Source organism: Phascolarctos cinereus, unplaced genomic scaffold (assembly GCF_003287225.1).
Source record: "Phascolarctos cinereus isolate Bilbo 61053 unplaced genomic scaffold, phaCin_HiC Scaffold_8;HRSCAF=390, whole genome shotgun sequence".
NCBI lineage: Eukaryota > Metazoa > Chordata > Mammalia > Diprotodontia > Phascolarctidae > Phascolarctos > Phascolarctos cinereus.
In genome coordinates this window covers 55,746,026-55,765,024 of record NW_027556291.1, presented here as the reverse complement: position 1 = coordinate 55,765,024, position 18,999 = coordinate 55,746,026, and the positions used below count along the sequence as shown (strand labels likewise).

The window sequence follows — 18,999 nt, the reverse complement described above, 5'->3', positions numbered from 1 at the left end:
TATGTAATTTTTATATCCCACTAGGTTGGCACAGTGGATAGAGAGTTGGGCCTGTAGTCAGGAAGACCTGAATTCAAATTCCGCCTCAGACATTTATTAGCTGTGTGACCCTGGACATATCATTTCACATCTGTCTGCCTCAATTTCCTCATCTGAGAAGAGGAGATATTAACAGCACCTACCTATCTCTCAAGGTTGTTGTGAGGATCAAATGAGATAGTATTTGTAAAGCGATTACTTAGCACAGTGCCTGGCACACAGTAGGCAATTAACAAATGTTTGCTGTTAGAGGGATTTAGGATTTAAAATAGCAAATGGGATCTTTTCTTTTAGTGAATAAATTGCTATTGCTTACTAGGAACTTATCCAGAGAAAGGTGCAAATTCTTTGGAGAAAAGACTCTATTGTCCTCCCTCAAAGTGGTTGGCTTATTTAGGAGATAAAGAAAACTCAGTAGCATACATTCAGTGTTTTCTGCTTACTATGTAATTTCACTTATAAATTATATTCCTAAAGTAATTGTGATAATGCTCAACTCAGTCTAAGATAACTAAGTTTGTTTGTTTATTTACTTAGTACTCTAGTTTACATATAATGATAGATTTCCCCAGGTTCCAGAGAAAGGAGAGCCTGCTGTTCCTATCCTTCCCCTCCTATTCAGCCATTCCTGCCCTAGGAACTAGAAAATGGAAACATTATTAATATCCATTAAAGACAGGAAATTTTGGGGGGGAAAAAGGGAAATCTCATAAAACATCTTTGCAACATCTGGAGTGCTACCACCTCATCTTTGGTTTTGAAACCTTCCCAAGATGTTTGGGCATAGCCACCCAATTCCCCACTAGCTGAACTGGGATTGTAGACCTCTGCATTGCCCAGATAGCTAGTAGGGAATGATCCTTGGTGTTGCCATCCAATGTGTGGTGCTACAAGCTTATATACCCCAGACAATTTAGAAGTTGCCACTCTACCTGCCTCCTTCCTTATTAGCTGACTGGAGATCTTAGGCCTCTGTACTTCTCAGATAGTTGGTGAGACCCAATTCCAAACATATGTCTAAATAACATCCCATCTCACCTCCTGTCCTCCAGGTAAGTCTATGGGTACAAAGAATATTCTTCAATAAACTTAATTAGGACATCTAAGTTCTGTGGTATGAACTGTTTCTTTAACTGGTGGTTAGTTTATTAAGAAATTATTAACTTAGAGGGCAATTGCAGGAAATTATATGGCTAGGGGAATCTGGCTAATTTCCCTTTTCGATTATTTTCTGTGGACCCCCAAAAATAATTCTATCCCCTATGTAAAGAAGGAGTAGGGCACTATTTCAACATGACACACGACTGATTCATCCCATTATATTACTTAAGTTATTAACTGTGTCAACCAATTCTTTGTTGATTCGTTGTGGTTTTCTAAGTAATCTATCATGTTATTTGCAAATAGGCAGTTTTGACTCCTCTTTGCTGATATTTATGTTTTTAATTTTTCTCTCTTCTTACTGATATCACTAGCATTTTGGAAATATGTCTAATAAGAACTAGCTAGTATGGAGCTAGAGAAATCATCATCTGGAGAAGATGAACTAAAAGGATAAAGGGTTTTACAAAAGAACAAGAGGGAAGGGAGGAGGGAGGATAGTGGAGAGGTCAATATTTGGCATGTTCTAGAAATACTAGTGATAGAAGTAAGGCAAGAAAAAAGGAAATTAAAAGGCACTGTCATTGGCAATGTGAAGACAAAATACTTCTATTTTCAGATGATATAATGATTTATCTAGGAAACCCTAGAGAATCATCAAGGGAACTAACTGAAATAAATGATAGTAATTAATAACAAGTAAAGTAGCAGGATACAAAATTAACCCTCCTCCCCTGATCATTAACATTTCTTCATTAAAATAACTACAAAATGCATAAACTATCTGGGAGTCAATCTACCAAGACATACTCAAGACATATAAGTACACTACATTCTTTAAAGAAATCAAGAATGACCGCAATAATTGGAGGGATAGTTATTGCTCAGGGTTGAGCCACCTCAACACAACAAAAATTATGATACTGCCTAAATGAATTTGCAAATTTATTGCCACATCAACCAAATTACAAAGTTTGCTTGGTACCAAGCACCAAATAACCAAAGTATTCCCTGCCAAGGGCATACTTTATAGAGCTAGACAAAATAATAACATACTTCAAATTATATTACAAAGCAGTAATTATAAAAGGTAATTAGTACTGGCTAAAAAAAATTAAAATGTATATGAGTGAACCGGTTTTTTAAGCTAATTAGTAGAACAGATAAGATAAGCAAACACTAGAAATAATCAAACTCATTAACTTATATGTTTGGTAAACTCAGTTGGGGGAATAACTCCATATTACACAAGAACTAATGGGAATGTTGGAAAGCAGTCTGGAGGAAATTAGGTTGTGACCAACATCTCATTTCATATACTATTACTATGTGTTCACAATAGATATACAGTCTGAATTATAAAAGGCCACACTTAAAAAAATAGAAGGGAACAAAATCAGATACTTTCATAACTGTGGCTAGGGAGAAATGTCATAATCAAACAAGAGACAGAAGAAATGATAAAAGATAAAATAGACAGTTTTTGAGTACATGAAATTGGAAAGCTTTTGCGCAAACAAAATCAATGCAACAAGAGTAAGAAGGAAAACTGTGAACTGGAAAAATATTGCTTCAAATACTTTGAGAAGGGTCTGATATCTAAGCTACATAGGGAATAAATATAGAAGGCAAAGGCTAGTTCCCAGTGCATAAGCTCAAAGATATAAATAGTTCCCAAAATAATAATTGCAATTACTAATGACCATATGAAAGACTTCTTCAAATCTTTAGTAATAAGACTAATGCTTATCAAACCAATTCTGAGGTTTTACCTTATATGTGGCAAATTAGCAAAAGGGACAAAGCATAGAAATAATGTTGAAGGAATCATAAGAAGATAAACACAATGTTGGTGGAGCTGTCATTCCAATTATTCTGAAAGGCAATTTGGAATTACATGAAAAAAAGTGACTAAAATGCATATATACCTTTTAACCCTGAGATCCTACTGCTAATCATATATCCCAAGGAGATTAATGATAGAAAGGCCCCCCTATAAAAAAACCTTCATAACAGCATTTTTTTGTGATAGAAAAAAATAGGATAGATAACTATAATAATAATATAAGTTGCAGACTTAGTATGAGTTTGCACTGATAGAGGAAGTTTCCTTATCAGGGGTTCCCTATGCTAATGAAATCTTAAGTCTAGTTAAAAAAAAGAACTAGAAATAAAGATGTCCATTGATTGGGCAATAATTAAACAAGTTATGGTAAAAAAAAAAAGAGAGAATATAATATCCATGTACCATAAAAAACAATAAATATGGAAAATTCAGAAAAGCACAGAAAGAGTTTACAAACTGCTACAGAATATAGTAAGCAGAAACAGGGGAAAACTATACAATGGTTACAAAAATGTAAACTAAAAGAACAAAATACCAAAATTGAAAGGTGCAAAATTACAATACTGAAACTTGGCCCCAAAGAGAAGTTGAGACAATGCAACTGCCCCTTCACTGCAGAATAAGAGGTTATGGATATAAGATATTGTAGATACAAGCAGACATAGATGATATGTTAGCTCTGATGAACTGCTTTTCTCCCCCCTTATTTTTTATCTTTGTGGCAAGGGACTTGCTGGGGAGGGAAAGGGATATATTCAGAAATAAAGGCCACATAAATACAAAAGACATCAATAAATATAAGATAAAATATTTTAAATGCCCATAGTTTACCAGGTGCTACTCAAAACATGCAAAAGGTATGGCTTTTATAAGGCATGGCATGCAATAGCTGCTTACTTTTAAAGTTTTTCATAGACATCTAGGTTGCACAATGGATAGAGCACTGGGCCTGGAGTCAAGAAGACTTGAGTTCGAATCCAGCCTCAATTACTAGCTGTATGGCCCTGGGCAAGTCACTTAACCCTGTTTGCCTCAGTTTCCTCACCTGCAAAATGAGCTAGAGAAGGAAATGGCAAACCACTCCAATATCTTTGCTAAGAAAACCCCAAATGAAGTCCCAAAGAGTTGGACATGACTGAAATGACTGAACAACAATAGAAGTCTCATGTGTTAGAATATCTATTAGAGTGAAATAAATTAATTGAATGTTAAAGAAGAAAGGGAAAAAAAGAAATTATTTTTTAAAAAAATCTAGGCTACATAGCAGACTATGTCTGATTTTCTTCTCCTTACTTCCCCTCAAGGTTCTCATCATTTATATTCCAGCAACCAATTGCTTCTTGTGGAGGAGAATCAGATCCAGAATAAAAGTTATCCTTGTTGGGTGGGTCCTCCTTTCTTGAAGGATGAATTATTATTAAGGTATGTCAAGATATTATTAGTTACTATGAATTAGGCAGAAAGGGAGCTCTCACAGATTTAGGATAAATTGAAGTCATTTATTATCTCATGCCTTTGTGCCAGGCTTGTGTCTCTTCCTCAAATTCTTCTTTTTCCTTGTTTTAACTAGGTATATGACAGCAACAATGTTGGGTCTGCCAGCATTCCTCTTCATTATGCTTGCACCCTCTGTTTCCAGAAATCTAGATCTTGTTCTCAGATCTATGATTCTATGTGCAACCTTGTACAAGTCATATAGCCTTTATAGGCCTCAGTTTCCTCCTTTGTAAAATGAGAAGGTTAGACTATTTGGCCTCTAAGGTACTTTCCAGCTGTAAGTCTAAGATGCTGTGAATCTAGAGAAGAGAAACATTTTTTGAGTCTCTTTACTTTCGCTTCTAGGAGAGAGACCAGCTCACACTTTGACAATAATCATTAAGCCAGAAAGACCTTACCACATACTTATGCAGTTCACTGCAAAATTCTCCCTATTGTGTATACTTTTTGGAAACAAAATCCATGAAGTATGAAGGCTCTTCCAATTCTAAGATTCTGTAATTCTGTAAGTACTGCTTATGAAAGCTATCAAATGAAACAGAATCTCTAAAATCCAAATCCCATTGGGTTGGTAGTTTAAGTCAAAGTCTGTAAGGTTTTTTTTTTCTTCTGTTGTAGTCTCTATTCCTCTACCACCACTTCCTCTTTTGCCTTCTTCCCCACTATGGGTTTTACTAAGGTAACATACATTTATACAAGGTAAATTTCCTCAAGAAATGGCAATAGATTTTGCTGATATTTGTTACTTTATCCATTTTCCATTTTTTTTTTTGCATCAGTAATTCCTTTAATAGGTCAGGCTAGAGTTGTTTTTATTGCTTGTTTTTTTTTTCAAAAATGTTTTATTCATGATTTTTTCATGTCACTATCAGTTCTCAGGGACTTCCTACCTCCACCCCAACAGAACCCTCTCTTGTAATAAGGAAGTACAGTTAAACAGAAAATATTAACACAATGGCCAAGCTTTGAAATATAATGCCTCATTCCACACTTATAATGCACCACCACCTCTGCCAAGAAGTGAGTTCTCTGTTAGTTCTCTAAAGTTGCAATGCATTAATAAGAAATGTGAAGTCTTTCAATGCTGTTTTCCAATAGATTACTGTGGTCATCATGTAAATTGTTCTATCAGATCTACTTACTTCACTCTGCATCAATTCATATGTCTTCCCAAGTTTCTCTCAATTATTCATATTCTTAATTTCTTACAATGCAATAAAATTCCCTTACATTCACATACCAGAATTTATTCACTTATTCCACTAGTTGATGAGCACCTTGTTTTTTTCCAGTTCTTTGCTACTACAAAAAAGTGAAGACATACACATTTTATGTATGAAACAAAGACCTTTCTGTTTGTCTTGGACCAACTCAATCTATTCTCAGTCTATCTTTTAATTTTTTCTTATAGGATCATAGACCTAGAGATGGAAAGGATCTCAGAGACCATCTAGTCTAAACATCTCATTTTACAGATGAGGAAACTGAGGCAAAGAGAAGTTAAATGACTTGACAAAATCACATAAATACTAAATATCAGAAGTGGCATTTGACTCCTACTTCTCTGACTCTAGAACAAGCATTCTTTCCACTGTATCATCTCCATATTTCTTTGGTATTGCCTTTGATCATTGCTCTATCAAGTCCCTGGTCTAAATATACACAGATTCAGGAATGATTCCCACCTCAGGAACCATTTATTGTCCTGTTATAATCAGTTTTACTTTTGGGGATGTCATCGAGTGTGAGCCATATACTATATGTACCCCTTGACTCTTTCTAAAAAAAACCATTTATGATACATAGACGTCAGGCTTTTCTGTAATCTCTGTGTTATTTCTTCTCATGTTTCTTACTCCTGACCCGTGTTTTTCAAAATATTTCTTCACTGTCCTCCCCTATGTCCAACTCTGAATTCAAGTTATCTTTTATTACTGCATATGTTGACTAGATTTAGACTGCTTTAAGTTCTTTATATAACTTTTCCATCTCTTCATTTTCCATAACAGATTTCAACACATATTTTAAAATCCTTTTTTATGGAGGTCTTTTTGCAAATGCTTATCATCAGCATTGCAATACACAATGACCCATGAGGTGGTATTTCTTGCCACCTTTAGATGATAGATACAATTAACTCTGTCAATTTCATTATTTGCCTCTTCAAGGAGAACCTGTGATCCATTCTTTCACTGGGCCTGGAGTCAGGAAAATCTGAATTAAAATCCAGCCTCACACACTTCCTGGGCAAGTGACCCTGGGCAAGTCATATAATCTCTACTTGCCTCAGTTTCCTCATGTGGAAAAAGGGGGTAATAATAACATCTACCCTTCCCCCGTTGTTGTGAGGATCAAATAAGACAATATTTTGAAAGCTCTTAGCACTATTCCTGGTACATAGTAGGTGCTTAATAAATGCTTGTTTCCTTCTGTCCTTCCTTCTGTCATTGAAGCACGTATAGTCAGTTGGGAAGATGAAACTAATATGCATGAAACCTTTAAAGAGTGACTAAGATAGAAATTATGTAGTTGTAGCTCTGAGTGTATCAGAAATTCAGAGAAGGAGGAAGCTGTGTGAGTAAGAGGAGTGGAAAAGAGTTTTTGAGACATGGTATTTGAGCAGCTGAGCCTGGAAGGATGAATAGAATCCAGATAAACTGAGAAAAAGAGGGAAATCATTCAAGATAGGAAGGGTGTAAGCAAATGTATAAAGGAAAGAATGAATATAGCACAAATGGACTACAGTAAGGATAAAAGTTTGACTGGAATTGAGGGAGTATGGTGGGGAGTAATGGGAGATAAACATCTACAGTGAAGGTGGAGCCAGATTAAGGGAGATAAGTGACAACCAGGCTAAGGAATCTCAACTTCCACCTCAGAGCTGTGTACTTAAGGTATTTGTGTTGTTTTTTTTTTTTTGTCTGACTCTGTGAAGGGGACAAGGGGGCCTTCAACTGCTTGGTTATTTTTCCCAAGAGATTAGCAAACTCTTTTTGGGAAAAAAAAATCAATTGCATTCCTGCAGGACAAGTCCTTCCAAATGGGACTACTGCCAAGGTGGGTCCATTTTAGGCCTTAAAACTCTTGATAGTGTCTCATTCAGATTTTATTTTCTTAATAAACCCAATTTCTCAGGAAATCTATTTTTGCCACCACTGAATTGACTGCATAGCTGGCTAGTTTTTCATCCTCAGGCACTAAATTCCCTAACTAGCGCCCTGACCAATGTGAAGGAGAATAGAATTATATGTCAACCTTTATTTTAATAGCAGATGTTATTTCAGATAAAGAGAAAAGCATATATTTATGCTTAATTGCTCAGGCCATTAAACTACTCTGTCAATAAATAAAACCCTTAGACTTTTCAGAACGTAGCCAACTCTTGATTATTTATGCTAATGAAGGGGAACAGATACATGGATAAACCACAAACAATGGCTAATCCAAAACCCATTCCTATTTGGCTTTGGAATATTAAATGAATGCTTTCCAGCAAGTTTACTCCTAAGCGTAGTTTGCACATACTTCAATTTTCAGTGAACCTATGATCACATGAATGTGGGTATTCCCTCTATCAGTCTAGCTCACAACTCATCCAAAGCTTTGCAAGCCTTTGAGATTCTTATCCATGTCCTTCCAAAGATACTCTACAGAGGATTCAGCCAACATGCTGGAGCCTTTCCTCTAGATCTTTGTATATTTTGTGAGTAATGGAGTTTGTGAGCCATCTATTTGTTAGCTCCCTCTCTGATCTAATGATGATTCTAATTCCTTTTCTGATCATACATTTACTCAGTGACCCTTTACGTCTTAGGTACAGTTCACCATTGGATATGTCACCATCAATCAACCAACAAGCTTTTTTAAATGCTTAATACACATTGGGCATGCTAGACGCTAGAGAGACAAAGAAAGGCAAAAATACACTCTGCAGCCTGCTTGTTCCCATCATATGTTTTTCCATTGCCCTTTGCAACCTGGAATGCAGCATTCCAAGATTTGAAGCCATACAGAAGCACTGGGAAAACATCTGTGCTGAAAGGATGGATCTTTGTGATGGGAAGCTGCTTGGGATCAATTAAAAGCCCTGCACAATTTCCCAAATGCAATTGAGCCCTGCTCTCTTTTTTTTCTATTCAATTCTGGGCCCGACTCATTGTCTTTCTGCATACACTGTTCCAGATATAGGTATTAATGGACTAAATAAATGGACTGACCAGCCAATTGCATGTCCTAGTGGGGACAATAGGCACCATTCACCCTTTTAGTTTCTTCTGTATGGTCCGTTGGGCTGATCTATTCAGAATAATCCTAGATTTCATCAGGAGGTCCTTTAACATTCTGGGGTTTGATGTAGTCAGCACAATACCACACACAAAGAGGAACATCTGGAGGACCTCATCAAGACTGATAGGGAATCATTCTTTCATTTGCACCCTGCACAAGCCATATTCCATGACGGTGCTGACACCTTTGCCTCAATTGACATTAATAATCACAAGGCCATTGCATCCATTTATCTCTGTGACTGCATTTATCAAGAAATCTTGTATGACCTTAGTGCATGCATGAGAGGCTCCTTGTTGAAAGAGAGACTTTAAGTTGCATTTTTTCTACTGAATCAAATGCTTTTTTTTTTGTAAAAACAACCAACAACAAATGCATCTTACATTTTTTTTCACATTACAATCCATTGTGCACCTGCTATAGAACATCATTTATCAAAGCTTGCCTGTTCTCTTCTCACATTTTCACAAAGAATACCCTTGCTAAGCATAAGGATTATTCTCATAAAGAGAAATAAATGAATAAAAAAAGCATTAATTGCTATGTTCAAAGCAGTGAGAAAGTAGCCATGTGGGTTGGAAGTTAGAGATGTTCTCTTGGTTGTTTCTGGGCATTTGCATTATCAGTAATTGTTTCCTTTCTTTTGGTGTCTTCTACTTCCAGAGGAAAAAATGCTTTCAAGATTGTATGGCAACCACCATGGATTTCTCAACTTGTATTTGATATAGTCTAGCCACTCTTCCCAATTCCATTTTCTCAACTGCCATTTCTACTCCTTCACGTGGCACAGTAACATTATCAAGGTTCAAAGGTGGTGGTGGTTCCCCTCTACTGATGATGAAAATGGATCACAGTAGAGATGATGACAAAGGCTTTTTTCCCCATTTTATGTCTATTAGTTGTCCTCCTATGAGCTTTTAGTCTTTCATATTTCTCAGACCTGAGCCATGTTCTCCAACACTGTTTTTTTTTTTAACCATCTTGACCTGCCCTCAACTTTGCATAGAAGTCAGTAATTATCAAGGAATATACTGACCTGATTTGGAGGGTCTTGTGGAATTCTTCATAGAATTTCTTTGCTTCTCCTTTGGCAACAGATAACATAAGCTTTAACTATTTTCAGCGCATGTCTTCTTACCTTTCAGCTCACATTGAAATCAACCACACCAACTCCTTTGTTCACATTAATACTAAAAGAAACATTTTTGGCTCAAGTGAACACTCCTGGAAGGTAGACATATTGTGTCCTCATTGTGCTGAGTGTCGGGTGAAGGCTAAGATTTAACATTCTATGAAGATAACCAACATAGTGGCTCCAAGCCTATGGATTCCCCAAACGTGATAATGTAGGAACTAGAGCAGAGGTGGATCAATATGAATAGTGTGAGACATTCCTTCAAAAGAGAGGGGAATAAACAGTGGGAAATTCGATACTGGATCAGAATCTCGGGAAGCCTGGGGGGAGGAACTACTCACCAAAATGGCTAACAAGGAGTTCTTACCCAAAGTGAGGAAATAGTAAGAGTCTCTAACTGCCTTTGATGACTTCAAATCACCTGGGCCGGATGAATTATCTCCTCAGGTACTTAAAGAGGATATGATTACTGGACTACTATCAGTAATATTTTAAAGATCAGGAAGAAAGGGAAAGGTACCATAATACTGGAGAAAGACAAATGTTTTGATTTTCCAAAAGGGGAAGATAATATAGCCTACAAACTATAAATCAGTGATCCTGATTCCAATCCCTAGGGAAAATCTTAGAATAGAAAATTAAAAAGGTGATTAATGAACAACTAGAAAAGGAAGGGGTGAGTATGAAGAATCATCATGATTCTATCAAGGAGATGTCATCCCCAAGTAAATTTTCCTTGGGTTATTAAACTGGTAGATCAGAAGAATGCTATAGAGTTAGTTTATTCAGACTTAAGCAAAACATTGGATTAAATATCTCTTAATATTCTTGTGGAAAAAATGGAGAGGTGTGGACTGGAAAGCAATACAGTAAGTTGGATTCAGCATTGGCTGCATGTTCGGACTCAAAGAGTAGTTAATAATTTTGTGTCATCTTGGAAGGCAAGCTTCAGTGGAGGGCCCCAGGGACCTATGCTTGGCCTTGGGCTGTTTAACATTCTTATCAATGACTTGCAAAAAGGAATAGATGGAATGTTTATCAGATTTGGAAATAACACAAAGCTGGGAGGGATAGCTAATGTACTAGGATCAGCTTCCTAAACTGTGGGTCATGACCCTATGTGGGTCATGAAAAATTTGGCAACAGTAAAAGGTTTCTGAACACATAATAACCAAAAATTAATTAAAAATCAAACATGTAATGAATCCGAGGTGTTTCTGGCAGTACTTGCCTGTGTTGCATCATGCAACTTCATTGCAGCCTTAGTTCTGAACACAACGCATGTGCATTTTGCATTGCACATGCCATCACGCTATGCAATGCCAATGAATGCTGCCAAAATGCAAAAAGGGGTGGTGAGTGGAAAAAATTTAAGAAGCCCTGCACTAGGTGACAAAGTCAGGAGCTAAAAGGATCTTACTAGGCTACAGCATTGGGCTAAATTTAGCAAGGTGAAATTCAATAGGAATAAATATAAAGTCTTACACTTGGGTTCAGAAAAGCAACTCCGTGATGGTGACAGGCATGGTTAGAGGTTTCTCTGAAAAAGATCTGGGGGTTTTAGCAAGTTGTAAGCTCAACAGAATTCAGCAATGTGATGAGGAAACCAAGAAAGCTCATGTGATCTTTGCCTGTATCATAAGAGACCTAGCTTGTGGGAATGGGGTGGTGATCATTCAGTCAGACCACTTCTGGAGGCTCCAGGGTTGGGCACCACTTATTGAGAACAACATTAATAAGTTTGAGAATGTCCAGGGGAGAACAACCAGGATATGGGAATCAGTTGAAGGAAGTGGAAAGATTTAGCTGGGATAAGAGAAGACTCAGGAGAGACGTGAGAGCAGTTTAGACTTGTTTTTGCTTGACTCCAGAGAACAAGACCAGGAGAAATAGGCAAGAGTTGCAAAGAGGCCAATTTCAGCTTGGTGTCTAACATTTAGATGATGATACCCCTGGGGAGGTAGGTGGGTTTCCATTCTTGGAAGGTCTTCAAGAAGAGGCTGGATGACTACTTTCCAGGAATGCTATGGTTTTTAGGCTTGCAAAATTGTACTGGTAGGGACATTAAAAAAAAGATTTAGTAGACATCATTCACCTCCAGGGTGATGAACTCGAGGCCCAGAGAGTGATTAAGGTCACATAGGCAGGAAGGGGCAGAGTTGAGGTTTGAACTCATGTTCTCTGACACCAAAGCCAGGGTTCTTTTCACTGAACCAAACTGCCCCCCCAGATTCTTTTTCATGTATAGGTAATGGGGATTCTTTTAGGAGGATGTGTTGGACTAGACGGTTGTTGACGTTTCTTCTAGCTCTAAGATTTTGTGATCATGAGAAAGAAGAACTGTGAATTTAAATAGACCCTCTATAATCTGGCTACATTACCTGATCATTAGCTGGCAGAGTTCTGAACCCCTTCCAGTTATTCTGTCTTACATGTCACTGGATTATTGGCAAGAAAGTGTGGACTGTTCTTTGTAAGCTCTCACCTCTATAAATAATTGATTCACTTGGTACTACTAATATATAAAACCCAATACAGGAAATAACATTATTTTTTAGCCTTAGAAGAGTTTAAGATTCTGGGGAGAGAGGAAGTCTCTCAGACAATCAGTGGATCAACCAACAATGTTTACAGAAAACACTCTAATAAATTATTTGGGGAGGAAAAAGAGATGAAAAGATATGTACAAACAAACAACATATATCTAAAAGCAGAGATACCAATAAAAGCTGTACAGAGATATAGAGTAAAACCCTAATGGCAATGGTTCAGGCAATGAAGGAGTCTAAATAATTGAATATATATATATATATATATAATATTATATATATATATATATATATATATATATATATATATATATATATATACATATATATATATATGTGTGTGTGTGTGTGTATACACATATATACATATATGTGTATATGTCTGTATACACACGCACATATGTATATAAAATTTATACTTTGTTGTATCAGAAAGTATAGTGTGGAGGGCACAACAAAATTGCTGTTTGCTAATTGGGCCATTGATATGACTATACAGCACAGTCTTGGAGATGGAGATACAAGAGATCTGGCTAAATGTTAACTGAACCCAGGCCATGCCTTGTAGGACATGGCTTTTTCAATCAGTCTCTGATCCTAGCTTGGTTTCTTGTGAATTGCTAATTTTACTTATACTTCAGGGCAGCAAAGATTCTGGTTGATTAAGGGCCCTGGCTAATTAGCTTTCACTTAATTGAGGTTTTATCTTAATTCCTATCTCACTAATTTGGAATCTTTAATCATCTGGACAAAAGAAGGGCTGTTTTGCTATTACTCATCATCTGGGGAAAGGCCTTGCTAATTATTTAACAACATAACCAAGAGTGTGTGTATATGTATGTGTGTGTGTGGAAAATATATAACAATAATAACAGCTAACACTTAGATAGTGCCTACTATGTGTCAGGCACTGTGCTGTGCACTTTAAGATCATTCTCTCATTTGATCCTTACTACAACCCCAGGTAGGTGCTATTATTATCCCCATTTTACAGATGAGGAAACTGAGGCAAACGAAGATTCGGAGCCTTGCTCAGGGTCACGTAGCTTGTAAGTATTTGAGGCCAGATTTGATCTCAGGTCTTCCTGACTCCAGGCCCAGAACTCTGGCCACTGCATCACCTAGTTGTGAAACTTCAAGAGTAAATATTTTAGCAGCACCCATGTTCATACAAGCAAAGTTCTAATCACAAATTATCCTTCATTATTTGTTGGTCATTATTTATTATATTTATCATATTTATTAGTTGTCAGTCATTATTTGTCAGTCCACCAGGATGGCTACTTTGGTAATACCTTGTTTATCACTAATTGTGGTTATTATATGTGCTGAAAGTTAATGATCTTATGACCAGTAAAAGAATATTCTCCATTCTTCTCAATTTATAGCAAGCTTGTATTATTGGCCTCTCTCTGTGCTCTAATCTGGACTCTTTTAATCCAGTTCAATTCAATAAATATTTAGAAAGTGCTTACTATGTGCAAGGCACTATGCTATGTGGTGGGGATACAAAGACAAAAACAAAACAGTCCATGGCCTCATAGGGATTATATTCTCCTAGGGTGTTGCCACACATACCCAGAGCTGATCATCATGGCCAGAAAGGTTCTTCTTTATGAATGCACCATAGTAGGTAGCGATGTTCCTGTGATGGGAATATTTCTTAAGCATGTTGATTTCCATTTTGATTTCTTCTTCTTCATCCTGTAGAACAAGAACAGACAGTGGGTTTCATTGTCAACTCTGTGCCATGTGCCTCAAAGATGATGGATCACTTAGCTGTTGGAGATCAAAGGATAAAAGAAAGCATAAGAATTGTACCAGGTCATACCAAGGGCCAATAAGATTTATATGATTACTGTAAATTAACGAAGTGGAGAGGTGTCAGGGGACAGAATTTGTAGGTCAGGTTCTATTTGGTTTCTATCACATGGTGTTATATTTTAGGGGATATAAGTTGTCAGAGACTCAGTCCCTACCCCTACTGTATAAATGGGGTACTTACTTCCATTCATCGGTGTTAAAACTACCTCTTTTAAAAGCTTTAAGGAATATACCTGGCTGAGGACAATGTATATCAAACAGAAAGAGCTCCTAAGACTGAAAATTAGGATACCTAGATTCTAATTCTGCTGATTGGCTCCAGGCAAGTCACTTAATCTCTCCAGGGGCCCTCAGGAAAAATTGGTGGAAGAATGACAACACTAAGAGTGCTGCTATAAATATCTTGTTATATATAGATCTTTCTGTCCTTTACTTCGTTGGGGTATAGGCCCAGTAATGGGATCCCTGCCTCAAAGTTTATGAACAGTTTAGTGATTTATCTCTCATGATTCCACATTGCTTTTGCAGAATGATTACACCAATTCACAGGTCCATCAACAAAGTAATTAGGTGCTTTTCTTCCTACAACTCCTCCAAAACTGAGCATTTTAACTTTTTCATGTTTGCCAGTTTGGGGAGTATAAGAGGAAGGCTAAGAGCTTTTGATCTGCATATCTTTATTATTAATGATTTGGGGCATTATTTTACATTGTTGTCAATCATTTGCATTTCTTCATCTGAAAACAGTTTGTTCAACTCTTTTGATTAAGTATCTATTGAGCAATGGCTCTTGGTTTTACACAGGGTGTCCCAAAGTCTTTGTGCAATTTTAAGTTTTTAAGTTATTACAGCTTTTAAAATTGGGATAACACCACTGAAGACCAAATCCAAAGCTAGAATGGTGGGATAAATGGGATTTCAAGACTCACACTCTTACCTGCACTGGACAAGGGATGTGTAAAAAGGAGTATAGTAGTAAAAATTTTTTAAAAATTAGGCTTGTTTCATAGGAAGCAATACTATCTCTGCTGTCTTCCTTAGACTCAGATCCCACTCCTCTACTTCCTTAAGTTATTAAAGCTTAAAACTGCACTAAGACTTTTAGGATACCCTGCATAATTGTTTCAATTCCCTATGTATGTTGAATATCAGATTTTTCTCACAGATATTTGAAACAAAACTTATTGCCTTCCCTCCCCCAAATGACAGTTTCTGTTATGCTGGTTACACTGATTTGGTTCATGCAAAAGCTTTTTAATTCTTTTAAACAAAATGATCTATCTTATCTCTTAGGGTTTCTATATTTCTTGCTTGGTTGAGAATTTCCTCTCTATCCATAATTACAAAAGCTATCTGGTTTTGTTTTCTTCTAATTTTTAATGACATGACCTTTTATATTCATTTGCATATCCACTTTGAGCTCATTTCAGTATATGGTGTAAAATGCTGGCCCAAATCTGAAGTATGCCAAGCTGCTTTCCACTTTTCAGAAAATTTCTTGTTGATTCTTTTTGTTAGTAACTTGTTTTCTTTGATTTATCAAATACTGGGTTTCAACTGCTTCTGGGTCTTGCTTATCTAGTTTTTTTTTTTTAATTGATCTTTTCTATTCCAATATAATACGATTTGATGGAGGGAAAAATAAACAATAACTGTGAATGGTAGTGGTATGAACTCATTTGATGCTTACTGCTTTGTAATGTAGATTATGAGTCATCTTCCTATGTTCAAATCCAGCCTCAGACCCTTATTATCTGTGTGACCCTGGGCAAGTCACTTAACCTTATTTAGCTCAGTTCTTCATCGTAAAATGAGCTGGAGAGGAAAATAGCAAACGATTCTAATATCTTTGCCGAATAGACCCCAAAGGAGGTCACAAAGAGTCATACACAACTGAAAAAAAAACTGACCAACAAATGTATGTGTATATTGTGGTTTTGTCGTTGTTGTTGTTTTTACAAGAAACAATTCTATCTCTGCTGTCTTCCTTAAATTCAGATGCCACTCTTTTACCTCCCTAGACTGGCTTGCTAACTGTTTTTTCTACTTTTACTACTATAATCCTTTTCATACTTCTCTTGCCCAGTTCAGGTAAGAGTGTGAATATTGAAATCCTATTTATCCCACCACTCTACCCCTTGATTTGGTCTTCAGTGTTGGCATCCCAATTTCAAGAAAGACTAAGTCCCTTCCTCTCCTTCCCTTCTCCTCTATGGTTTTTCTTTCTGAACACCTAATCCCATGGCTTTTCTCTTTATTCCCTCAATAACCCCCAGATGAACTGAGATTCCAAATGGGCAGTAAATTTGTGTTCTCTTTTAGTACATGAGGAATCATTACAACATTGTTGAGCCATGTGGATTTGTCTCAAGCTATTAGGACTTGATTACTTTTCTTAAGTTTCTTTTGTATGCTAGATTTTTATTTCAAACATCATGTTCAGTACTGATTTTCTTAAAAGGAAGGCTTAGAAATCATTAATTCTGTTAAAAGTTCCCCTTTTTCCTCCTTTAAAGTTAATCTTAACTTTGCAGGAAAAATTATCCTTGAGTGCAAGCCATTTTTTATTGCTTCTTGGTTTCTTTCATTTCTTTCCCTGGACAGTTCAGATAGGAGTTCATTGGTATATGAGCTATCTTTTCCTGGCTGCTTATAATATTTTCTTTTTGACCTAGATACTCTGGAGCCTGGGGACTAAATTTCCGGCTATGTTCAACCTATGGTCTATCTTTGGTGGAGTTCTGAGGATTCTCTCAATCTGCATTTTGTCAACTAGTTACAATATTTATTGTCAATTTTATCTTATGATTTCCCAAAATATAGCACTTAAACTTTTTTTTTTTTAGATCACGAGTTTCTGGAAGGCCAATAATTCACAGATTGTCTCATTTAATTCTGTATTACTAGTCAATTGTCTTAGCTTGTTGAAACCTCATGTGTTATTTTAATTTTGTTGTCTCTGGATGGTTCTAATATTTCTTGTTGGATCACTGAACTTTTGTGTTTCATTTCAATTTTATCTTTTAAGGGTATCTTCAAAAATTTTTGTATTTATGCCTTTTGTTTTTTATACCAGTCATTTCTAAATGTACCCCCATACAACCATATACTAAACCCGCCTATGTAAGAAAGAAAAACAGTTCAGTAAAACTGACTAAAAATGACCATGCTGGACAGCATATGTAATATTCTTCACCTATAGGCCCCTTCTCTCCACCTCTCTAAAGAGAAAAGGGAAGTGTGTTTCATCATCTGTTTTCCAGGATCAGTACTGGTCATTGCAATTAATCTGAGCCGAACATCTTTTAAGTGTTGATTTCATTTACATCACTGTGGTCACTGTGTATACTGTTCTTCTGGTTCATCTTACTTTGCTCTACACTAGTTCATATAGGTTTTCCTATATTTCTTTGAATTCCTCACATTTGTTATTTCTTACAGTGGATGTTCCATTATACATATATATCATGATTTATTTAGCCATATTCAGTGAGAACCCATTTTGTTTCCAGGTGTTTTTTTTTTTTTTGCTACCACACAAATGCTCACTGCTCTGTTAAATGACAACATGCACAAATAATTATATAAAATATATGACAAGAAAGTAGGGTCTATGGATAGTAATACATATATATATATATATATATATACACACACACATACACACACATATATATATGGATAGTAATCCAAATATATATGTATATATTCCAAATATGTGTATATATATATATATATGTATATATATATATATATATATATATATGTGTGTGTGTGTGTGTGTGTGTGTGTGTGTGTGTGTGTGTGTATGAATTTGGAAATAGGCATTTTTTATCCACTTGGTTTTTCCTGCATGTATCCATGTATATATTCCTGCCTATATATATGTATATCAATGACTATTACTAAGGGAAACACTTATTGGTAATTATGGATCTCTTTTAGAAAGCTTTTAAGTGTTCCTGCACTTGATATAATCAGTACAACAATGTCCACCAACTATATCACCATCTACAGGCAGCCACTCTTCCTTTTGGTCTCTCATTGTGGCCCACACCTTTGGTAATGGTACATCTCCTCCTTTTATGCCTTGCCTGGTATTTATAATTAGAGGGTCTTTGAACAACATTATTTTTATTGAAGCATCTTTCTTGGAATCTTGGATAATTTTCACATATGCCTTGGAGATATCTTGTGGGAGGACCTTTAAGGCAGCATTGTGTTTGACTGAATTAAATGCTTTTTTATACTCAACAAACAACAAAAACAGTGGGATCTTGCATTCTCTGCACTTTTGGGGTAATTCTGTGACTGTATAGAGGTGGTCTGCTGTGGAACATCATTTGTAAAAGGCTTCCTGTTCCCTTCTTATATCCTCATTAAGTATTCCTTTGATATGCTTTGATTATTTACATTAAAATGGTGTAAAAACAGGAAAGGAAGCATTTGGGTTAGGAGTTATTGAAAATCTCTCCATTGCCTGTTTTGGGGAAGTTATAATCTGGAATCTTTTATACCTTTCTTTTAGATAATGGTCCCTCTGAAAACCGTCACCTTTGGCATCCAACATGTATCTCCATTGTGTATAAATGGGCCTAGTCTAGCTATTCTTCCAATGTTTGTTTCCATTAATGCCATTTCTACCATTTCTACTTTGTAAGCAGCACCCTGGGTTGGGTTACCAGAGTCTATGCATGGTAGAACACTCCCCCATCACTGAT

At 36.3% G+C, this 18,999-nt stretch overlaps 1 protein-coding gene across 2 annotated transcripts in view; it reads right to left on the bottom strand.

The window, feature by feature from the left end:
- LOC110200036 (mitogen-activated protein kinase kinase kinase kinase 4-like) overlaps nt 1-18,999 on the bottom strand; it is a 233,465-nt gene that overhangs the window by 110,743 nt on the left and 103,723 nt on the right. For both annotated transcript variants that reach the window (XM_078148062.1, XM_078148063.1), the window contains exon 4: nt 14,033-14,158. In XM_078148062.1, the coding sequence (XP_078004188.1) occupies nt 14,033-14,158 (126 nt within the window). The remainder of the gene's footprint in view (nt 1-14,032; nt 14,159-18,999) is intronic.